The sequence below is a fragment of the Marmota flaviventris genome, chromosome 7 (genome assembly GCF_047511675.1).
Source record: "Marmota flaviventris isolate mMarFla1 chromosome 7, mMarFla1.hap1, whole genome shotgun sequence".
Classification (NCBI taxonomy): domain Eukaryota; kingdom Metazoa; phylum Chordata; class Mammalia; order Rodentia; family Sciuridae; genus Marmota; species Marmota flaviventris.
The window spans coordinates 116,648,284-116,673,474 of NC_092504.1; the positions used below are offsets into that span (position 1 = coordinate 116,648,284).

At 41.6% G+C, this 25,191-nt stretch overlaps 2 protein-coding genes across 2 annotated transcripts in view; one reads left to right on the forward strand and one right to left on the reverse strand.

Moving 5' to 3' along the window:
* Nucleotides 1-4,226, forward strand: part of Rnf175 (ring finger protein 175) — a 49,318-nt gene extending 45,092 nt beyond the window's left edge. Inside the window, exons 8-9 of the mRNA XM_071614028.1 lie at nt 1,599-1,700; nt 4,053-4,226. Of these exons, the coding sequence (XP_071470129.1) occupies nt 1,599-1,700; nt 4,053-4,173 (223 nt within the window). The 3' untranslated portion in view covers nt 4,174-4,226. The remainder of the gene's footprint in view (nt 1-1,598; nt 1,701-4,052) is intronic.
* A 711-nt stretch (nt 4,227-4,937) lies between these two features.
* On the reverse strand, nt 4,938-24,605 carry Tlr2 (toll like receptor 2). Its single transcript, XM_027926569.3, has 2 exons — nt 24,265-24,605; nt 4,938-12,674 (listed from the first exon to the last, which is right to left on the reverse strand). Exon 2 carries the CDS (start codon nt 12,657-12,659, stop codon nt 10,305-10,307), a length of 2,355 nt encoding a protein of 784 aa, XP_027782370.2. The 5' UTR covers nt 12,660-12,674; nt 24,265-24,605; the 3' UTR covers nt 4,938-10,304.
* Nucleotides 24,606-25,191: the final 586 nt, after the last annotated feature.

The window sequence follows — 25,191 nt, forward strand, 5'->3', positions numbered from 1 at the left end:
GCAGGGAGTATTTTTAATGGCATATTTTAGCATGAGTCATATTAGTGAGGAGCGGGCCACCATGAGTCATATTAACAAGCAGGGATTATCTGAGTATTGCTCCAGGTCAGTTCTGTCAATGTGCAGGTTTTTCAGGATGAAGATTTTGAAGATGAAAGAAAGAACATGTTAAGAAGAGATGGACATTTTGGTACTGGCTCTATGACCCCTGAACTCCATACCCATCTGAAAGATGAAACCTTTACTCCATCCCTTTTAAACGGAGAGCTATAAGGATTTTGATTTAAAATCTTTGTTGTAATACAGCACTTTGTTAATCCAAGCATATTGGGAAAAAAAATGTCCCCAATTCCAAGAACATAAAGTAGTGGAAACTCTGAGTTGCATAGAGATCTAGTATTGAGGAATTGTGGACATGGCCTTCACGGGGTTACTCCTCCGTGGTCCTCCACTTGTTAAGGAGGGACCATCTACATCATTGCTGTTAACATGGGAGCATGGCAGGCTGGTCAGAAGACTATGTAATCTTGGCCCTGAAAGTCACACCGGGAACAGCGATTTTAGGAAGTAAATAAATCAATAAGATGATCTCACTATAGTTAATCATTTTGCCCAAATCTGCAATATTAGGGAACCTAGAAATGCTTTTTTCCAAAAATAATTGGTTTTGAATGATCCATTCATATATTCACTCAAACAGTATTTCTTGGGCACCTGCTTAAGGTGCTGGGGACACAGCTGAGTGAATCATAGTCCCACAGGTAAGGTGTGGCCTAAGGGAGACATGTATGTACACAGAAAGTCACGATACATTGGAATAAGTCCCTGGTGGTGTGCAAAATCATGGGATTCACTCTCAGCTTTAGGGGCAAAGCGTCTGACTTTCTGAAAAGGGTGATGTACACAAATGAATTTGTAAATGGCTAGAGTTTGAGAAGTTCAGCTTTTTGAGCTTATATTCAATTAAAAATAATTGACTCCTTATCAGTAATAAGAAGAAAGTTGAGGAAAAAACTTAAGAAGTCAATAAAAAGGTCTGTAAGTTTAGAAATGGGGTGGTGTGGCTCGGTGGTAGAGCATATGCTTAGCATGTGTGAGGCCCTGGGTTCATCCCTGGCACCAAACAAGCAGGGGGGGGGGGCGTGATATATCTGTAAGTTTATGATCACAAATAATTTAAACTTGCCAAAGTGTCTAAGACGAGGCTGAGTGCATAGAAGTAATGCACAAAAAGGAGAATTGTGGTGAACGCACGAGAAACGGAAAAAATAAAGAAGGTAGTGAAACAAAATAGGCTCATGTAAGACAAAAGCTTCCTCACATCCTTTATCAGACTCTTACCAGACCCAAGTGAGGGAAGAACAAGTCAGGCCAAGAAGCTAAGTAGATTCCTCAGGTCAGAAAGCTAATGCGGCTCCCAGGTCAAGCTCTCTGTCCTTGGTGTTACCATTGTCTTAGAGAAGCCCTGCCAACGGGATGTGCACAGTCCAGCCATGACTGACAGCCATGCTGGCCTCTAAAGGTGGATGATGTCCATGTCACCCTGAGCCAGACATTGCCACTGACTATCCAGAAGCTTCCCTAACAAGATGCTTCAGCTTTCACGAATTCTGCATCCGAGGTTGGTGTATTGTTGGTAAGAAGCAGACCTGCCCTTACTGCAAAGAGAAGGTTGATTTGAAGAGGATGATCAGTAACCCGTATCCTTTTAAAAAGTGTGATACCCTTACCTTAAATGTTTTTGGGGATGTGCTCTTCCATCTAAACATTTATTATCTTTGCATAGTTAACAGCAAAAGTTTCTGTTCTCTCTAGCAATCTATTTCACAACATTTAAAATCTCTTTTCTTGTCTGTGCCTATATTATTCTGGTTAGAAAATGGAATGCCCCCAGTGTTCCACTCTTTGTGTTTCATATTTTCCACATCAAGGGATTTAGCAGAAATCAGATGAGACCATGTGAAAGATAAGTAGATTACATGGAAAAGTAATCCAGATAGGTGGATGAATAGATAGATGGATTGATATTTAAATGGTTAGACTGAATAGGTGGGTGCAGGGACTGATAGATAAATTGGAAAATTTAAAAGCCCCACGTGTGAATTAAAATATAGAGGAATATTTTTAGGGTGTACCAAATTTGATTATTATCAGAAATGAGTAGGCTTCTCCCCACCCTGGATTTTAGCTTTTTAGATTCTGCAGCATGCCTGATCTCTTAGGCTAGATCCTGGTGATGATGAGATTGAGAGGAAACAAGACTCACAGCCTTGACCAGCTCATGGCATGCCCCCCACCACTGTATACAGAAGGGCAGTGAGTGCTGGCATGGCCCTGCCACATACTCTCTTCCCACAAGACACACTTGCTAAGAAACACCTAAACCTTGCAGGTTAAGGAAGCAGCCTCCTTGCTCCGGCCTCCTCTCTCCCCAGCAGCCCTGAATGTGTGGTCTCCTGGGGGCTGCTGACAGCAGAGCACATGGCAAAGCAGGTGGAGACATCCACGTGGGGCCTTAGAACAGCAGGCAGTGTCCGTGGGCCTTTGGGTCTCAGGCCATGCTGTGGCAACAGAGCCCAGCCTCAACAGCCACCTGATCCTTCACAGGCCTGGCCTCCAGCCTGCTCCCAACTCAAGGCTGGTGGCTCACAACTACCTCCTCCTTCTTTTCCATCCACTGTCCTGAATTTCCCTGCTAACAGGAGGAGATGGAGTCCAGTATAGCTTCTGATTCATAACTTGTAAAACTGTAAGACATAAACCTTTGTTATAAAATTAGTGATAATAGCTGGGCGGGTGACACACACCTGTCATCCCAGTGGCTTTGGAGGCTGAGGCAGGAGGATTATGAGTTCAAAGCCAGCCTCAGCAAAAGTGAGGTGCTAAGCAATTCAGTGAGACCCTGTCTCTAAATAAAATACAAAATAGGGCTGGGGATGTGGCTCCGTGGTCAAATGCCCCTGAGTCCAATCCCCAGTACCCAATTAATTAATTAATTAATTAAATCAATGATAATAGGCTCACAAATGTAACCTTAGATGATAGTTTAAATACCAAAGGATGGTTCAGCGAATCATTTCTTTATATAGTCTGAAGAGAATGAAGTGCTAAATATCACGTGTACTCTTTTTTTTTTTGAGACTCAGTATAAGGAAAAGCTACTTGTGAAAGAGCTGCCCTTTGTTCGTAAAACTGCTATCAGAGTCACTATGCGTTAAGTTAAGGTCCCTTAGCAGAAGTTACCAGATTCCAGAAAAAGGAATGTCTTGCCCGTGAACCAGGGTTTTCCTTTTTAATATGTAAGTTCCCTCTGATGTGCCGGCTGCAGGAAAGCTGCTTTTGCTCACTTTCCAATGTGGTCACTCCCTCTGCCTCCTTCATTTAGGATGTACCCTTGCCTTCTATCCTTGTTTTATAGTTTGGGATTTTGTTTTAAATAGTTTCAATTTGTTTTCAGAAAGTGAGTATGGTGTAAATAAAAATGATAAACATAATGCTAAAAACATCATGTGAAAAACCAGGTGCGGTGACACACACCTGTAATCCCAGTAGCTCTGGAGGCTGAGGCAGGAGGATCTCGAGTTCAAAGCCAGCCTCTGCAATGGTGAGATAGTAAGCAACTCAATAAATGTCTCTTAATAAAATACAAAATAGGGCTGGGATGTGGCTCAGTGGTTGAGTGCCCCTGAGTTCAATCCCTGTTACCAAAAAAAAAAAAAAATCATGTGAGGGCTTTCTTGCTTTCTCTTTTTCTTTCTCTTTCTCTCTCTCTCTCTCTCATTCATTTTCTCTCTCTCTCTCTCTCTCTCACTGTTTTGCCCAAGCTGGCCCCAAACTCCTAGGCTCAAGCAATCCTCCTGCCTCAGCCGTCTTAGCAGCTGGGTCTGCACACAACACCATGCCAGCACAGGAAGGGCTTTTAATTGAGCACACAGAATTAACAAGAAAGGAAACAACCATTTATTACATTGCTTACTATATTTTCAAATGATGTTTATGACTATTTCTGTTACTTGGCTGTATACAGAACAACCTCCTTAACACAGACTCAGCTGGGAACGCACCCATTTTTTGTATGGACAAATCCTGGATTGGCTTCGATATCTGGTGGCCTGGCAACCTGTGGTAATAGGAGTCGTTCAAGGCATTAACTATTCACTGGGGCTGGAATAGCACAGCAGACTTACTCCAGCAGCAATGTATTGCATGGCTGAAATATTTTTAAATCTTTGGTTCTATATTTAATATTGATATTCTTTTTTCATTTTAGAGATGATCCCCAGAGTTCAGAAAACTAAATAAAATTTGGTATCACACTTAAAGCAATTTATCTTTGTGCAAAGAATTAAAGAGAAGCTAAATGGTGGAATAAACAAATAAAGTATGCTCTCACATCTTTCCTATCCCAATTGTTTTCTAGAAACCCATGCATGCAGTACATTGGTCATACCCCACATGGCCATTCCACCCCAAGTTTGGCTGAGAATGGTCTCACCTGAAAAGGGTTTCAAGGGTTTTCAAAGTACTTGTCACATAGAGCATGGAGTTATAATTCGTTATAATAATATCATCAGTTCAGTATCTTCAGAGAAAGTAGAACTTTTCGGTTATCTGCAGTTTAAGGATTTTGTCTTTCTACTCAGTGTGCTATCATCATGTGGAGGCACTACACCCACAAAGCACTTGGACAGAAGGTGGGACTCCTGAAGTCTGCTATATCGGGTGTCACACTTACTCAGTGGGCCACAGCTACTCTGGGGTCCTCGGGGCTGCCGAGTGCACTGCACCCACCCTAGCACGCACTGAAGGGGAAAGAGTCACTCTGCTTTAGTGTTACTCACCGTATGCACACTCACACACGCAAATGCACACATACACGAGGACAGCGTGTTAGCTTATGTGTTCCTGTGACACATAAAATGTGCAACCCAAACAACTTGAAGTTCAAAAAGATTTATTTTAGCTCAGAATCTCAGTGTGTTCAGTCTGTGGTTGGCTGGCTCCTTGCATTGGGCCTGAGGTGAAGCAGGCCATGGTGGAAGGGCATGGACATGGTATTCTTCTTATGAAAACCAGGAAGCAGAAAGAGAGGAAGAGCCAGGGACAAGATAAAGTCCCGATTTTCACACCCCCAAGTGACATACTTCCTCTAACCATGCCCGACCTTCTGACATTTTCCACCTCTTCCCACTAGTCTCTTCAAGTTATTAATCCACCAAATGGATTAATCCACTGATGAGGTTAGAGGCCTCATGGTCCAATCCCTTCCTGAAATCACCACTTCTGCACATTACTGCACTGGGGACCATGTCTTCAACCCCTGAGCTTTGGGGGGACATACCAAATCCAAAACATAACAGACATATGCCATCATCCTATTTCTGTACTCTGCTGTTATCTTTTTCATACCTGAAATCATATCATACTTTTATTCCACGAAGGCAGGGAATTCTGTCTTGTTCCCTACTGTATCCCCAGCACTTACACAGTGCCCAGCATGTAACAGGCACTTAGTAAAAGTAAACGCTTTTCTGAAAGAATGGGTCAATTTGACAGGAGAGAACAAAATTAACTGAATAGGGGAAAACAGAAAGAATTAACCTAAGAATCATATGCTGGAACCCCAAAATTGTTCAAATTACTGTTATTTTTTAAACAGTCTAGAACACTAGATCCCTATTCTGCAGCACTTGAGGACACCTTCTGCATCACACCTGCATGAAGTAGGAAGGAATACATTAATTATTATTTTCCTTGTCTAAATATTGACAGTGACTTAGTGTTATTCAAAGTTCTGTCATCAGTGTGTTCACAGAATTACACTATTCTACCATTATGTATGAATATCTCCATAATAAAAAATTTAATCCCTCCCCCAAATTTCAAACAAGTGTCCAGTGCTATAGAACTGATTAAATGATGGCCTACTCATAGAGAGGGATAGTACTCAGTTGTTAAAAATGATGGTTTCCTCTCAAAAAACTAGAAATAAAACTTCCATCTGATATAGTAATCCCACAACTGGGCATATATCCAAAGGAAACAAAATCAGTGTGTTGAAGAGATATGTGCACTCCCAAATTTACTACAGCATTCTTCACAATAGACAAGAGGTAGAATCAAACAACATGTCAATTGATGGATAAATGGATAAAGAAAATGTGGGGAATATATACGATGCATTAGTATTCAGCCACAAAAAAAAAATGAAATTCTGTCCTTTGCAGCAAAATGAACAGAACTGAAGAATATTATGTTCAGTGAAGTGAGTCAGGAAGACAAAGACAAATACCACATGTTCTCACTAATATATGGAAGCTAAAAAGTTGATCTCCTGAAACTAGGGGAACAGCTTGATAGGTGCTTGCCTGGTATGTGCAAGGCCCTGGGTTCAATTCCTAGCACTACCCACACATAAAATGTTGATCTCATAGAAGCAAAGAGAACAGTGGCTGGGAAGGGTGTGGAGGAGGGAGGGATGGAGAGAGGCTGGTGAGCAGGTAAGGAGGTGCAGTTGGAAGAGAGCAATGACTTCTGTTCTGTGGCACAGTAGGATAACCATGGTTAACCACAATTTGTTGCATATTTAAAAGTAGTTAATAAGGGAGATTTTAAATGCCCCTAACAGAGAAATAATAAATATTTAGGTGATGGGTATGCCAATTATACGCTGATATGATCATTGCACATGGTATACACATATTGAAATATCACGTTGGCCCCCATAAATGTACAATTATTAAATGTCAATTAAAATAAAAAACATTTTTTTTAAAAAAAGTTCTGTCATCAAGAGAACTCACATGATGATTTCCACCTGTTGGTAATTTTCCTTCTTCAAACTGCCCAGTGCTTCATTATCATATGGGCATCACCATCCAGGTTACTAGATTTAATCACAATTCATTTCCCTACTCAGCACATAGTTCAATAATTCAATGCTTCAATATTTATACTAGGCATATTCAAGGGATAAAGAGATAAACCAAGTTTTTTGAGCTTACAGTCCATTGACAAATAAAAGATCTTGCATCTGAAAAATTAGTTTTTGTTCCAAAAAAGGGTCCCATACACTGATCTCTGATGTATTTGCTGCTTGCCCTTTTTGGACAGCTGCATGAGGGTAGCTTCTGGAACCTTAAAATTCTGGGCAGCTAAAGCAATATTTCTCTTCATGGAGTTCAAAATGGTCCTTGCAGTTCAGAAATGTCAGATAACCACTAAACTAGTCAGCTTTCCATGACTGAAGCGAGTACCTGAGATCAGCAAGTTAAAAAGAGGAAAGGTTTATTTTAGCTCACAGTTTTGGAGGTTTTAGTCCCTGGTTACTTGGCCCCATTGCTTTGGGGTCTGTGGTGGGCAGTAAATCACGGCAGGAAGCTCATGCCCGAGAAAGGTGCCCACTTCATGGGAACCAGGAAGGAGAAAGAAAGAGGAAGAGGAGGAGTCAGAGTCCCAATATCCCCTTCAGGGACTTACCTTCAATAACCCACCTACATTCCACTAAGCCCCATCTCCTAAAAGTCCTACCACCTCCCAGTAGTGCCACTGGCTGGTGATCAAACTGTCAACACCTGACACTTCAGGGGACATTCAATGTGCAAAATGTAGCAATCAGTAAACAATAAAAAAAAAGAATATGCCATTTTCTTTATAAACTGTAAGTATTTACAGTCTAATCTCAATTTTGTGAAGTACTATGTACACCTGCATTGATAAAGATTGGAGAGCTATATACTAGTTACCAGTGGTTATATATACTAAGGTGATGGAATAAGAGCTGATTCCTATTTTTATATATTATCTTTTCTAAAAATTTTTCAGTGGTGTTCAACATTGTAATAAAAAATTATAAAGATTATTTTAAGGGTAATCTTAAGTCTATCAATAAACTTTGAGGCTATTTCTATTGGTATTCAAAAAAAATTTTTTTTTCTTAAGGGAGGGCCTCACTAAGTTGCTTAGGGCTGAGGATGGCATCAAATTTGCAATTCTCCTGCCTCAGCCTTCAGAGCTGCTGGGATTGCAGGCCACACGTGCCACCCCGCCTGGCTGCTGTTCAAATTCTTAAAGCTAAATATATAAATCAAGTCAATGTATCTCTGGTTCTCACAATAATCAACATGGTGCTTAGTATAGGCAGTGGGAAAGAAAAGCAGAAAATTCATTGCTGTTGGGGTTTCCTTCTGCTGAACCTACCCCCCACACACACTTTTTTTTTTTTTTTTTTGGTCCTGGGTATTGAACTTGGAGACATTCGACCACTGAGCCACATCCCCAGCCCTATTTTGTATTTTATTTAGAGACAGGGTCTCACTGAGCTGCTTAGTGCCTTGCTGTTGCTGAGGCTGGCTTTGAACTCACAATTCTCCTGTCTCGACCTCCTGAGCCACTGGGATTACAGGCATATGCCACCACACCTGGCCTAAACCTACCCTTTTTTCCCCTTAGGCTGGTGTGTTTCCTTTTCCACACTCTCCTGGGACTTGGTATGAGAAGCACTATGTGAGTTCTCCAAGATTAACACCTGATACATACTGAATGAACTTATTTCCTTTGGGTAATTTTGTGAACAGCAGGGTTCCTTTTATCCCTGCTAGTCCTGATGATAGAAAAAAAAATCCACTTAAACCTATAATTTTATAAAGAAATGTATCCCTTCCTGAAAAATTATAATAGCTCACATCTACACCAGGCATTGCTGCCATATCACATCAGGCAAAATGATTCTCATTCTCGCAGGCTTGGAACCCTTGCCCTCCTCACACCCTCCAGAAGCAAGGGTACCAAAGAGCATGTGCTCTGTGGATTACACTCAGTGCTGCGTTCCAAACCTAGCAGGTGCAGGTGATTGTCCCTATTTTGAGGACAAGAAAACATTTTGAATCAGGCCAGGTGACTTGTCCAAGGTTATACATCTGCCAACCCAGATCTCGTCTCACTCCAGAACCCAATTAACCACATAAGCCTAGTCTGGTTGAGATTTGAGCAGGGGTCGAAGGTGGTTCACTCCCTTTCAAACACAGTTCCCAGCAAAGAAGAAAGCTGCACAGAATCAGAAACGAGCTCTTAGCAAAGAGTGCTCATCCGAATTTAATGTGTTATTAAATCTTGATTATAGAAATTGATATATGCTAGCATGATCATCAAATTATTGTTGACTGAACTGTTTCTGAGTCATGATAAAGAACCGTTAGGTATATAGTTATTTAAAAATCTGTTCAGCTCACATGGGTTGTTTAAAAATTTTCAGAAGGAAAAATTTTAAAAGGAAAGCTCTCTCTTTTTTTTCATATTAGAAACATGACTTTCAAATAAACCGGGAGCAGTGGCACACATTTGTAATTCCAGTGGCTTGGAAGGCTGAGACAGAAAGATGACAAGTTCAAAGCCAGCCTCAGCAGGGAGACCCTAAGAAACTTATCAAGACCCTATCTCTAAATAAAATATAAAGAAGACTGTGGATGTGCCTTGGTTGTTAATCACCCCACTTTTCCATCCATGGTAGGATACCAAAAAAAAAAAAAAAAGACTTTCAAAGAACAAAAAAGCAGCATGTGGCATGTGAGGGAGGAAAATTTGCAGGTGGTCAAAGGCTGAGGAAGTTCAGGGTCCCATGTGGGAGACTTCCTTCAGCTTCCTCAAAACTAAGCATTTTATTGTCTCAATAGTTTTGCTTTCACGGTAAGACATAATTTATTGACTCCTGTATTAGACATTCTCTTTCAAGTAAATATGGCTGGAGAAATCTGTTAAATTCCCAAGAATGTAAACCCCATTCACAATGAAACTGCACCCTCAGGATATTTTGTATGCTGAAAAATTGAACGGGGACACACAGCCCTTTTGTAGGAAGAGCATCAAGTCTAGTCTAGTGTCCTCAAACACTTCTTGCTGCTCTTGAGATCAACTGTACAGAGAGATGAGAGGGGGTGGCACGGAGAATGCTCCCTGTGGCCACCCCTGAATGGCTTCACAACAAGCCAGCCCACCTGAGACAACCATTTGACACCTTTAGTGCATCTGTGCCATTTGCTGATGAACTGAGCCAATTGCCATGGATCATTCGGATACCCAGTAATGGAACTGGGTCATGATGATATTATAGAATTTTTAAAGACTTTTTTTTTTCTAATCTGGTAACCGTTTTTATACAACAGCACTCTAGATAAAATTTGCAGTTTAAGTAGTTTTAGTGAACAAGTCCTCAAATAATAGAACATTCCCGTGAATGCAATTATGTCAGAATGAACTAAGTGACACCAACTGAAGACCACCACTCAGCCAGACTGTGATCCAGGAACCTAAGATTTTATTGCAGTTCTTAGGTTTATCCAAAAGCCTTCCTGCTGAGCTTCCTCCCGGGGCCACTCCAGGTAGGTTTTGGTGTTCATGATCTTCCGCAGCTTACAGAAGCGCTGGGGGATGGCCTTCTTCTCAATGGGCTCCAGCAGGACAAGAATGGCCGCGTCGTCGTTCTCATCAAAGAGGCGGAAGTGGGAGAAGTCCAGCTCATACTTGCACCACTCGCTCCTCACGAAGTTCTCCGAAAGCACGAACACGGTTTTGTGGCTCTTCTCGATGCAGTCGATGATGTTGTCGATGATCCACTTGCCAGGGACGAAGTCCCGCTTGTGCAGACACAGCTTGAAGGGCGGCTCCCAGTTCTCCAGCTCCTGCACCAGGAGGTTCTCCACCCAGTGGGAGTCCCGCTCGCTGTAGGAGACGAACGCGTCGTAGCAGATGTCCCTGCACGGCGCCTTCCGGGGCTTCCTTTTGGCCTGGAGCCAGGCCCACATCATCTTCAGGTACCACACACCGTGGAAGCGGTGGCACAGGCCCCCCGTGAGCAGGATCAACAGGAAGAGGGCACAGCACACGCCAGACACCAGCGCCACCCGGTGGCACTCGGAGGCGGAGAGCCGGACGTCGAGCACCCGCTGGCCGCGCACGTGGGAGGGAGAGTCACACAGGTAGCTGTCTGGCCAGTCCACCAGCACCTGGGCCAGAGCTGGCTGCTGCTGAGTGAAGGACAGGAATTCACAGGAGCAGATGAAGTTGTTGCCACCAGCCTCCAGAGTCTTCAGTCTGTGAAACGAATCAAGTTGCTCCTTAGAGAAAGTATTTATGGTATTCCTGCTGATATTCATGACTAGTAACATGGGTAAGGAAGAAGCATCTGGAAGAATCTTCAGCTTATTTCTAGAAATATAAAGTTCTTTGAGTTGAGGTAAAATTAAAGAAAATGAATTGAGATTATTATTGCTGACATCTAAAATTTCCAGGGTCCTGGGAATGCAGTTGGTTACACGGTGTATCCGTGTGCTGGACAAGTTCAAATATTTCATCTTTTGTGGCCACTGACAAGCTTCAGGCATAGAATGAAAACTGTTCTTACTGACATCAAGGTTGGTCAAGTTTTTCAGAGTCAGCAAAATCTCTCCAGTTTTTTCTAATGATGTCAAGTGATTTTGCCTTAAAATTAAGGTCTGCAGGGAGGGCCAGCCATCCTCACAGGCTGAATTTTTCAAGTATTCTTCAACCATCAGATTTTCACTGAGATCTAAGTGTTCTAATGATTTTAAATGTTGTGAAAATAAACAAGGAACCAGAAAAACCTTACTGTTCTCCACTGTGATTTTTTTAATTCTTTCAGTGATTGAATACACTGTGCTCAGATCATTAAATAAGTAGAACTTTGGGATATGCAACTTCCGTATAGTGAGTGTTTCCACTTTACCTGGAATTTTAATTTTCTCGAGCTCAGATACATGAAAATCACCAACTCCATTAAGAGTACAGTCATCAAACTCTACCTCCAACAACTCAGAAGCATAACTCAACAGTTTCACAAGGTCATTAAAACTTTGATCGGTCATGTCTACATTTCTAAATGTGAACTTTTTAATCACTGGATTCGTTTCACTGACGGATAGCCCCGAAAAGTGGAACATGGTCAAGTCTGTATCTCTCAGTTCAAAAGATTCCACTGAACTTAAAAGATCTACAAAAATCTTCACCAGTAACATAGGTTGCTTCATATGAAGGATCAGATGACTGATGTTCTGAATTGACTTCAAACTTTGGGGCTCATAACTCTGGAGACTAGATGCAATGATCTCAAGTTCTTCCAGAAAGGTGAGTCCAACAAAATCTATTCTCTGAATCCCAGTGAAGGTGTAACTATTTCCTACCCTCAGGATTCGCAAATTTGGGAGGTGAGAAAAAAGAGATGTTTCCCCAAGTGTTTTGTAAGGATTTCCCAGTAAGTTTAAAATTTTCAAGGAGGAAAGGGGCCTAAACCAGGAAGACGATAGATTGGATAACTGATTATCAGATAAATCCAAATGTTCCAGATGGCTTAGGGAAGAAAAGGCATCTTCCTGAATTGTGCTGATCCCATTGGACTTCAGCATCAGAGCCCGGAGGTTGACACACCTCTGCAGATCAGCTTGGCCGATATAGGTGATCTCATTGTTGGACAGGTCAAGCCCTCTCATGGCTGCTGTGAGCCCTGAGGGAATGGAGCTGAAAGATCTGGAGCGGCCATCACAGATGCCAGTGGGGTTGCAAGACAGAGGAGCCGGATCTGGAGACCCTTCCTTGGAGAGGAGGATCATGGCCCCCAAGGCCCACACTGTCCACAAAGCCCGTGGCATTGTCCAGGATTGCACCTACAAATAAAAGCGGTTCCAATGAGTGATTGTGTCTGACAACATAACTGATTCTTGAGAAATGCTTTATCAAGCATCTCACAGTCCCCCCCCACCTCTCTCTCTCTCACATACACACACAGAGGAAATAACAGGAAGGCAAATGGAACATATGAATGAGGATGAGAAATGAATTCCCTGATACATACAGCAGCACAAACAGGTATTTGGCCACTGCTCAGACTTAAAGTACTACTGTTACCGCTGTTGACCAGTGACGAGTCCTTGCTTCCCCAATGTTGAAGAATAACACCAAAGAAGCACGCCGAGGCAAGGTCAGAGTAGAAATTAGAAGTTTATTAAAGGACAGCAGAAAAGACTTCTCCCGGAGGAAGAAGGGGACCCAAGAGGTGGAATCCGTGGAAGGGATGTTATCTCCCCTTTTTATAGTTCTTTCAGTGATGGAATGTAGGTGGGAAGGCCCGAGGGGTGGGACACAGGTGGGCCAAAGAAGTAATCTGGTCAGGAAGGACTTCTGAGTCAGCACCTTTTTGCTGGGGGCTGTTCATTAACATTTCTTTGAGGTGGACTTTGGCCTAGGGCCTTTTCGGGACTTCATTAACGTTCCATGAGTTGTCATCATGGTCTCCATTTTAGATTTCACTCAATATTAGACCCGATTTACCTAACTACACTGACTACCTAACTTTAAATCTGGCTTCACTACCATGTGGGAATGTGGAACAGGCCTCAATAAAAATGGATTATAAGCAAATAAAGGAACGGGGGCATGATCAAGCAAGCAGTTTAAGAAGAGAGCTAGGGGGTTGGGGTTGTGGCCCAATGGTGGAGCGCTTGCTTGGCACATGAGAGGCACTATGTTCAATCCTCAGCACCATGTAAAAATAAATAAATAAAATAAAGGTATTGTGTCCATCTACTGTGTGTGTGTATACATACACACACACACACACACACACACACACACACACACATTTTTTAAAAAAGAAAGAAAGTAAGAAATGAGCTAGGCTCACCATAGCCACTTTCCATCACCTCTTCCTGAATTGGAAACCCTCTTAGCTTTAAGCATGCTTCTCCCCTTCCTTAATACCCGGCACATAAAGAACTCATAGAACCAAACTACTGCTCTCATGGACAACTGTTCACTGGATGGAGCTCTAGAAATAGCATGCTCTTTGACCAAAAGAAAAAGGTTTCATGGTCACCAACCCTGCCTGCACCTACTACTTTCAGGCAGGAGGGATGTTGGGAGTACCAGGCTGAGCAAAGTACCTTGCTGAGTTGAGCGACACTCAAACCATCAGAACCTTCTCTTCCTGCAGAGAGGTTCAGAAAGCAATGTTCAAGCCTGGGTGTGTTGTTCAGATGAATAGAGAGGAAATAAACCTGTTTGCACACAACTGCTGTTTTAGTTTCAGCCAGGAATCCAACAGTTTTCTCTCTGCCCACTTCCTGGGCCCTACATCCTCCCTAGCTACGTTCAGTGCCCCTAATCCTTGCATCTGGGTGCCTTTGTCGGTATTTGTTCATGAACTAACTCTACACATTTTGTAAAAAAATATTTAACCCCAAATACAAAACATTTTATGGAAAGAACTTCCCACATTCACAGAATCTAAGCTGTCATAAGGATCCGGGTTATACAGTTTATAGTTATAGAGAATTTAATTGCTGTTGGAGACAGAATTTTTATGCTCACACTAATACCATTGCTTTGAATCCCCTCGTCTGTTTAGATAAATGGGTCACACCATGCATATTTATTCTGGATTTTCATTTTATTATCAGTTTTATTGAGGTATAATTAGTATTAAAAACTGTAAATAATTAATGTGCACAATTTGGTGAGCTTAGACACAAGTACACATTCATGGTACCCTCACCACAATCCATGTGATAAATATATCTATCACTTCCAAAGATAAACATATCTATCACTTCCAAACATTTCTTCACTTTTTTTTTTTTCTTGCAGTACTAAGACTGAACCCAGGGGCACTCTACCACAGAGCTACATCCCCAGCCCTTTTTTAATTTTTACTTTGAGACAGACTCTCTGACAAGTTGCTGAGTTACCTATTGAGACATGATTCAATGTCTTTGTTCTGTTAATAAACTGTAGTGATTGCACTGGTGAATTTTAAAGCGTTAAGATAATACGACTTTAAAAAATAAACCCAAGTTAGACAAGATGTATTATCCTTTTCATATATTGCTGGATTTTACTTAGTAATATTTTGTTTAGAACTTTTATATCTATATTCAGAAACAAATTTGCCCTGTCAATTTCCTTTCTCCTGACATTCTCACCTGGTAGAATTCACCAGTGTCGCCAGGCGGGAAGTTTTGTTGTTTGTATGTTTTGTTTTGTGACCCAGGATAAATTTACTTAACAACTACAGAACTATTCAGATTTTCTTCCTCTTATTTTCGGTAAGTTGTATTTTTCAAAGACTTTCTATTCTTTCATAAATTTTCAATTTTATTATTTATAATATTTTTATTATTTTAATGTCTAAAGGATTTAAGGTGTTTAAAAAAATGAGACAAATTGGGATGTATCTTAAGCAAAGAATAGTTCATGCCATGCTTGGAACCGGGGTTCAGGGGAAGTTTAGTGCGAGCAGTGAGGTTTTATAGGCTGAATACAGAAGCAAAGTAGGGGAACCATCTGATTGGACTGGCTACAGCCAGGCCACTTTCTGGACACAATGTGATGAGGTATTCGTCTTCTACGGGCCTGTCTAATCATTCAGCTACCTGTGACTGGCTGAAGGCTGGCTGTTTGAGAGTGGCTAAAATAGCTATTTGTTACCAAAAATGACTTCTAGCTGGGGATAGTGGAGTTCACATGTAATCCCAGTGTCTTGGGAGGCTGAGGCAGGAGGATAGGGAGTTTAAAGCCAGCCTCAGCAATATAGTGAGGACCTAAGCAACTCAGCAAGACCCTGTCACTAAATAAAATATAGAAAAGGACTGGGGATTTGGCTCAGTGGTAAAGCACCCCTGGGTTCAATTCCTGGTACCACAAAAATAAAAATAAAAAATAAACTACTGAGTTAGGTTTGGGTCTGTATATGTACTAAGTTAATTTGCAGTTTGTTATGCAGGAACACAAAGTACAGAGACAGTCTCCAGCTAATGGCCTCCAGCTTATTTTATTTAATGAAATGAAGTCCTCTGTTTTATTCTTTCACGAATTTTATTTGTGCCTGCTTTTTTTTTTCTTGATTGTCTTCCATTTTTTATTAACATTTTCAGTTCTGAGTTCACAGATTATCTACTTTCTATTTCATTATTTTCCACTGTTCTGTTACCACTTCCTCCCTTCTACTTTCTCTGGATTTATTTAACTATTCTTTCTCTAATTTCTTGTTTGGTCATTAACTGTCGGCCATTATTCAATTTCAGTACATGCACTTAAGGTTAGAAATTATCATTGAAGCAATAGTTTTGCTGAATTTGACATGTTTCTTTATGTAGTTTATTCAAAACTCATTTTAAAACATTTTCTAATTTCTATTCTGATTCTTTTATATCCCATCGTTTATATAGAAATGTGGGTACTAATTTCCCAACATATGGGCTTTTTTTTCTTTTTTGGGGGGGAGGGGCAGTCTTTGTTGTTGTTCTCTACTTTAGTTGCATTATGGCAAGGAAAAAAACATACTCAGAATGATTTAAATCCTTTAAAATGTGTTGCACTTTGTTCTGTAGTCCAGGATTTGTGTATGTTCTGTGATTTTGGCAGCTGTTGGAACAATATTTATACTGGTCCATCGAATCAACTACATTAACCATGCTGTTCATATCTTCTCTTCTTTACTGATACATGATAATCATATGTACTTATGGGGAACAGTGTACACTGATGATCAAACATATTCCACACATGTATACTAACAATCAAATCAGGATATTTGGTATATTAACTGCCTCCAACATTGATCATCCCTTGTGATGAAACTATTCAAAATCCTCTCTTCTAGTTATTTTAAAATATACAGTATAACATTGTTAACTACAGTCCCCCTATGAACAGCAGAGCGTATTCCCCTATCTTATTTTATCCTCATTGACCATCTCCCCACCCTTCCCAGCTGCCCACCCTCCTCAGTCTCCGCAAACCCCTATTTCACTGGGTATTTCTATGAGATCATCTTTTTTAGATTCCACAATTACAACATTTAGTATCTGCCTTTCTGTGCCTGGCTTATTTCTCTTATGTCATCCATGTTCTTCCTTTTTATGGCCAAATAGTATGTATGTATATGTATGTGTGTGTGTGTATATACACCATTTTCTTTATATATTCATCTACTCCATCATTTATTTTCCTTTATTGCAATTCTGGGGATTGAACCCAGAGGCTCACCACCACTAAGCCATACCCCCAGCCCTCTTTATTTTATTTCAATACAGAGTCTCACTAAGTTGCCAAGGCTGGCCTTGAACTTGTGATCCTCCTGCCTCACACTCCTGAGTCTCTGGGATTGAGAGCCTGGCTTTTTGTTGTCTTTTTGGTAACTGCTATTCTAACTGGGGTGAAGTGATCTCTCACTGTGGGTTTGAGTTGCATTACCCTGATAATTAATGATGTTCAGCAATTTTTCATATATCTGTTGGTCAGTTGTATGTTATCTTTAGAGAATTCAATTCATGCCTTTTGCCCATATTTTAATAATTTGTTTTTGTTGTTGCTTTAAATCCTTATGTATTCTGGATATTAACCCCTTGTCATATGCACAGTTCACAAATATTTTCTCCCATTCTGTAGGCTGACTCTTCACTCTGTTGTTTCCTTCTTTGTACAGAATCTTGGTTTTTTATTTATTTTTCATTGTAACAGAGTCATTTACATATTTGTGGGGTACAGCTGATCATTTGATACATGTGTGCAACATGTAATGATCAAATGAGGGTAATTAGCATCTCCATCTCCTTAAACATTAGTTATTTCTTTGTGTTTGGAGTCTACAAACTCCTTTTTTCTAGTTTTTTTATAAACTACATAATAAGAGTCAGGCATGGTGGTGCATGCTTATAATCCCAGTGACTCAGGAGGCTGAGGCAGAAGAATCATGAGTTAAAGGTCAGTTTCAGCAATTTAGTGAGGCCCTAAGCAACTTTGTGAGACCCTGCGTCAAAAAACCATAGCCGGACATGGTGGTGCACATTTGTAATCCCAGTGGCTTAGGAGACTGAGGCAGGAGGATAATGAGTTCAAAGCCAGCCTCAGCAAAAGCAAGGTGCTACGCAACTCAGTGAGACTATCTCTCTAAATAAAATACAAAGTAGGGCTGGGAATGTGGCTCAGTGATTGAGTGTCCCTGAGTTTAATTCCTGGTACCCCCCCCCAAATAAATAAATAAAAATAAAAAGCATAAAAAGGGACTGGGGATGTGGCTCAGTGGTAAAATACCCCTAGGTTCAATCCCCAGTACCAAAAAATAATAATAAGCTGTAAACTGTAGTCTCCTTACTGTGCTGTAGAGCAATAGAACCTATTCCCCTACTAACTGGCCTTGGGCTCCTGTTATCGAGCTGCCCTCTGTGCCCACTCCCCCTAACCTTTCCTAGCCTCCAGTTATCATTATTGTACTCTTTTTTTTTTTTTTCCCCTAGGAGATCAGGTTTTTAGTTTTCAGTTTGATGTAATCCTTACTTTGCTTTTACTGTCTTGATTCTTTATTTATTTATTTTTTTTTTTTTTAGTTTTCGGTGGACACAACATCTTTATTTTATTTGTATGTGGTGCTGAGGATGGAACCCAACGGCCCACGCATGCCAGGCCAGCGCGCTACCGCTTGAGCCACATCCCCAGCCCTGTCTTAATTCTTAACCAAAAAAAATTCTTGCTCATATCAATATCCAGGAATACTTCTCTAATGTTTTATAATAGTTTTCTATTTTTTGGTTTTATATTTAAGTCTTCAAAACATTTTGAGTTTATTTTTCTATGTAGGGGGATGGGTTAACTTTCATTCTTCCATCTGGATATCCATTTTCCTAGTACTGTTCATGGAAGAGAGAGTTTTTGCCTGAGTGATTGTTTTTGGTGCTTTTGTCAAAAATTAGTTGGGGGCTGGAGTTGTAGCTCAGTGGTGAAGCACTTGCCTAGTGTGTGTGAGGCAGAGGATATTTGGGGCTCACAGTTTCAGAGGCTCAGTCCATAGTGAGCAGACTCCATTGCTGTGAGCTTAAGGTGAAGCAGAACATCACTGCAAAAGGCACAGGAAAGCTGTTCAGTTCATGGCATCCAGGAAGGAGAGGAGAGAAAAGTGCAAGGAGTCAGAGACAAAATATAATCCACAAAGGTATGATCTCAGTGACCTACTTTCTCTAGCCACATCCCATCAGCCTACAGTTACCACCTACTTGGCCCATTCAAATTATTTATCCATCAAATAGATTAATCCATTAATGAGGTAACAACTCTCATAACCTCATAATTTCACCTCCAAGTATTCCTGCATGAACACATGAGTTTTTTGGGGGGATACCTCATATCCAAACCATAACATTCCACTCTTGGCCCCAAAATGTTGCAATGCAAAATGCATTTATTCTACCTCTAAGAGTCCCCATAGTCTTATAGTTCCAGCATTGTTCAAAAGTCCAAGTCCAAAGTCTCATCTTAGACTCACAGGCAAACTATGAACCTCTGTAAAGATCAAAAGCAAGTTACACATACCCAGCACATAGTGGCACAAAGTAAACATTTCCACTCCACAATGGAAGAACAGAAGCACAGAAAGAAGGGAGGGGACCAAAACAAAATCAAAACCCATCTGGTCAAATAAGTCCTATAGCTCCAGGTCTGGCATCTGGGGTATGTGGTGGCAAGATGTGTGTTCTAAAGGGCTTGGGAAGCCCTGCCCCTAAATGCTGGCTGCATCCCACATAGCATGTCTTGGCCTGGCTCTGCTAGGCCAACCTATTGGCAGATGGTCCACATTATTGGCATCTTTTAATTGCAGGGGTCTCCATTCCAGGTTCAGCTTGACCTTTCACATCTTCTTACATCATCTTCTCAGGGGCTGCCTAGAGGGATTCCAACCCTGCCATACTTTGCCAACATGCCAGGCCTTCATTTGAAATCTTGGTAAAAAGCCTCCATGACCCCTTAACACTAGCATCCTGCATTCCTACAGAACCAGTACCATGTGGATGATGCCAAGGTCGGCCTCCAGCTTGAGCAGTAACCAGGCCCCCTTGCACCATGGTTGCAGTGGCCTCTTAATGTCTGAGCAGCTGACCCATGCAAAACAATTTCCTTGAGAAACAATTTTCTACACATCAGTGTGCCTCCATGTTTTCTTTTTAAACAAGTTTTCACTTTTACACCCTTGAATCTGCCATGGTATGGTCTTGCTGATTCCTGATACCCTCAATACATCTATCCCATTGTCTCTAGGCAAAGTATTTATCTTTAGTGGTGGTAATCTCTTCATCAACCACACTTTCCTTGGCCTGTTTTACATGTCTTTTTCTGGCCAAACTGCAGATCTTAAAATTTTTTATTCTCTTGTTTTTTGCTTCAAATTATCACAATAAACCTGGCTAAAAATGATAGCAATGCCCATGTCACTGCCTGAGTGCTGTTTTGCATTAAAAATTTCCTGTGCCACATTAATTAATCCATCACCTTTAAATTTGGCATCACACAAAGTCTCAGACATGGGGGAAATGTAGACAAGTTATTTGCCAGAAAATAACATTAAAAGCTTCTAGTCCAATTCCCAACTGAGTCCTCATTGCCCTCTGAAACTTCATGTGCACAGTCTTTACTGTCTGTATTCCTATGGGCAGTCGGATCTTTTGGCTCCCACCAGAATCCTGCATTAAGCTCTGCTCACAACATACTAAGGCTTCTCTAGCTTGTGTCTCCAAAATTTTGCAAACTCCTCCCACAAACCAGTTCCAAAGGCTTCTGAACCACATGATCAAATTACTCTCAGCAAGGAACTCATTTCTGAGTGCCAATTTCTGTATTAGCCAGTTTTTCATTGCTAAGAACCTAGAGGAGGAAAAATTTATTTTGAGATCACAGCTTGAGAGGTTCAGCCGGTGGTAGGCAACCCCGTTGCTCTGAACCTAAGGTGAGGCAGAAGAGCATGGCAGAGGGAACCTGCTCAATTCATGAGCCAGGAAGGAGAGAGAAAGAAAGAGAGAAGAGTATACAAGAAGCCAGGGACAAAATATAACACCCAAAGGCCACCCCAGCAACCTACTTCCTCTAGCCATAACTTACCTGCCTACAGTTACCAAATTACTAGTCCATCAAGTGGCTGAATCCACTGATGAGGTAACAGTTCTCATAATCTAATCATTTCACCTCTGAACATTCTTTCATTAACACATGAGGTTTTTGGGGGACACCTAATATCTAAAACACAGCACTATGTTTCATGGGGACTTTATCTATTTTTAATAGGATTGCTTTCTAGATTTCTTTTTCAGATAGTTCACTATTGGCAAATACAAATGTTAATAATTTTTCCTGTTGATTTTATATCCTGTAACTTTTCTGAATTTATTATTTCTAACAGGTTTTGTAAGTATAATTTTTAGGATTTTTCTATATATAAGATTATGTTGTTTGCAAACAGGGAAAGTTTTACTACCTCCTTTGTAATTTGGGTTATCTTTATTTCTTTCTCTTGACTGACTGTTCTGGTTAGGACTTCTAGTACTATGCTGAATAAAAATGATGAAAGTGGACATTCTTATCTTCTTCCAGATATTAGAGGAAAGGCTTTCGATCATTCCCCATTTAGGATGATGTTACCTGTGAGTTTGTCATAAATGACTATTATTGTGTTGAGGTGCATTCCTTCTACTCCTAATTTATTGAGTTTTTATCATAAAAGGAATTTTATCAGATGCTTTTTCTGCATCTGTTGAAATGACCATATGGTTTTTGAATTCTTTCTGTTAACACAATGTATTGCATTTATTGATTTGCCTATGTTGAGCCATTCTCAAGTCCTGGGATTCATCCAAACCACTTGATCATTAAAAAGGATACTCCTTTTTCATGTATTAAATTTAGCTTGCTAGTATTTTGATGAGAATTTTTGCATCCACATTCATCAGGAATGGTGGTTTTCTTGTTTTGTCAGGTCCTTGTCTGGTTTTGGTATCAGGGTGATGATAGAATGAGTTTGGAAGCATTACATGCTCTTCAATTTTTTGGAGTAGTTTGGAAAGAATTGGCATTACTTCTTAAGTGTCTGGTAGAATTCAGCAGTGAAGCCATCAGCTCTTAGGTCTTTCTTTGATGGGAGGCTTTATTACTGATTCAATCTTATTACTCGATATTGGTCTATTTGGATTTCTATTTCTTCGTTAGTCAATCAAGATAGGATGTATGTGTCCATAAATCTATCCATTTATTATAGCTTTTCCAATTAGTTGGCATACAGTTTGCACATTTTCTTTATCCTTTCTGACCTTTTCTCTGCTTTTTATATCAGTAGAGATATAACTTCCCACCATGCCTAGATTTGTCTGGTTCCTTATAGTTCTGTCACTTTGGCTCCATTTTTTTTAAATGTCATGTTGTAAGTGCTTATCAACTCAGAATTTGTATCTCTTCTCAGTGAAACTTTTATCCCAGTGAAATATTCTTTCTTTGGCTTAATGTCTATTTTATCTGAAATTAATATAGCGGCACATTTTTCTTTGGATAATTAGTGGCATGCTTTCACTTTAAACCTTTTAGTATCTTTCTAAAACATGTCTTTTATGAACACGCATGACTGTTGGCTTGTAGTTTTTAATTCTGTTCTCACAATTAGTCTGAGGATTACAACATATAGTCCTTTTATTCAATAGAATTAATTAATTAATTAATGGTTTGTTGGGATATAAGTCATTACACTATGCTTTTTAGTCCCACCTTTTTCATGTTCCCTTGTCTCTATCTTTTTTTTCCTTCTCTTAAATTTGGAGGTGATTTTTATCATTAGATTTTTTTTCTTCCTGTTAGTTTATAAATGAAATAATAAGAGAAAATTAACTGATAGCTTAGAAACTTCCAAAACATGCTGTAAACTTCTGGCAACTTCTGTAAGATGGGGATGTTGTAAAAAGTTTAAGATTCATCTGTTCTTTACTTGGAACAGGAAGAAACTTAAAATATTGATGAATGTCATTTTTCATTAAGTCAAGATCTTTGTGCTTCCTTTTTTAAAAAAAAAAATGGTCTCTTTCAAGCCAGGTCACCCTACCTACCAATGAAGGAAAAGGGGGGTGGGGGAATCCGCAGCAGATTGAGTTGTTAACACCCAGAACACTTTCTCTTTTCTTAAACAATAAAATCAACAAAACACCTTTCTGGTTTGCAAGTTCTAACACTTTCAAACACTTGTTTTCATGTTCAGAAGTTGAAGAAGTTGTAAGAGGAACTTCATAGTGTTCTTATTTAAAGAACAACTGTTTAAATGCTCTAAGGTGGTTTTTCAAGAGAGACCCAACTCAAGATACTCTAAGAATCAAAGAATGCAGAGGGGGCATGAAGCACTCCACAGTGCAGAGGCCAGACTCCCTGTTAGGAGGTCTTATAGTTTACATATAAAGTGTCCCCCCAAAAGCTCATATGTGAGGCAATGCAAGAAAGTTTAGAAGTGAAATGATTGGGTTATGAGATCCTTAACCTAATCAGTGCATTGACTTGAATGGATTGACTATAGGCAGATACCTTCTGGCTGGAGGAGGTAGGTCACTGGGGTCGTACCTTGAGGGCTTATGTTTTGTCCCCGATGAGCAGATGCTCTCTCTGCTTCCTGATTGCCATGTCCTGAGCTGTTTTCCTCCTCCACACCCTTCTGCGGGTGATGTTCTGCCACGCTTCTGACGCACAGCATCGGCCGGCTAAGAGCCGGCCAATAAACTTTTCCTCCTCTACACTGTTCTTGTCCGTTCTTTTGGTCACAGCGACGAAAACGCTGACTAAAACAGTAAGGGAGGGTCCTGGACCACCCCCTGGAACGAACCTTGGCACCTTGCCCACTTCAGCGCCCTAGTGACTGAAATCCCATCTAAAGTAATCACGATCGCAGACACAAATCCCGGAGAACGCTAGCGGTCACTCGCAATGGCTAGGTGACAGCATTCACGTGCCCCTGGTTACTTTCCCTCTGAGCCACTCCGTCAGCTGCGACGGCAAAACGTAACTTGGATAACTGGCAGAGCCAGGACCACCGTCCACGCTGGCTCCGAGGCTACCCGTGACCACTCCTGGAGGACAGCGTCCTCAGACTCCTCAGTGGCTAGGGGTATCTCTGCCTCGCCCGCTTCCCTTTCTGGGTGCCCCTGCTTCTCCCCGGTACCGCCCGCAGCTCGGCCTCCGTTGATGTCGCTGCTGTCCCTATTCAAGCACGAGGCTGCACAGAGACCCAAGCTGCGGGAAGCACAAGCGTCCAGAATCCGCTGCCTCCCCGCCGCAATCTGAGCCTCCCGGCTGGGGGCACAGGTGCACCGAGTGGGAACCCGGGGTCCCCTCCGCCCCTGCCCGCAGGCCCGGGGAGGAGCGCAGAGAGACCGCGCGGCGGAGCGCGCCGGCGGGAACCGGCTGACCTACCTGGGGTGCCCGCTGAGGGCGGTCGAGCCGCTGCGCCCTCTCGGCCCTGGACTGGGAAGTGACTGAAGGGGAGGTCGGTGCAGCCCGTTGCCGGGCCTTCCCGGACGCAGGAACGCCCACTCTATGTGCGCGCTTCCACGCAGTGGCTTGTGCCAGACCTCGGTCCGCACACCTGGTGGCAGAGACAAACCCCCCACCCCCGCCTGCGCGGCCACCTTTCGCACAAGCTCTATCTGGTGGCTGTAGCCCCGAGGCGGGCCTAGATCGGAGCCCGTGGATCCTGCCTTGTGCCTGCCTTGTGCCAAGCGGGGATCAGAGGAGGGCGCTGGGAACTTGGTAAGGGTTGCAGAGCAGGAAAAAGAGAACCCAGATGCTAGAGGGCCCCGCCTGGGATTTCCCCGAGTACAGAAGCTGATTCGGTCATCAAAGAGAAAGCTGAGTGCCCAACCAGTATTTTATTGAAGGGTTGGGTAACCAAAACCTCAATTCACCCCGAAACGCACTCCTTCAACTCCATTTCTGACTCTTCTCCATTTTTGGAAACCGGAATACAAACTCTGAAGGTGCTTCTCCCCACCCCCACCCCAACCCCGTTCAATTCTTTATTGACCTACCAGTATATCTCCAAGGGTTCACTTTATTGATCTACCAGTGTATTTCCAAGGGTTCACGCTGAAATCTGTGCCCTGCTGCATTAAAATAGTTTACCAACCAACATCAAACCAGCACAGCAACATTTTGCCTGTTGGACTGGAAAAGGACAGCCCCATATTTCCCCCACCCCAATCTGTGACGTTCAAAAATCAGGGAAACAATTAATAGGCATGAATATTAAATTGATAGGACTTCAGTGCCCTGTGAAGTCTGATTTGCCATATAGCTTACTGATTGTAGATATTTATCTCCATCCCTGGCGATTCAGGCCCA

What these genes read in the sequence shown, in the direction of transcription:
- Tlr2 (XM_027926569.3), bottom strand. Translation starts at nt 12,659, where the DNA reads ATGCCACGGGCTTTGTGGACAGTGTGGGCCTTGGGGGCCATGATCCTC.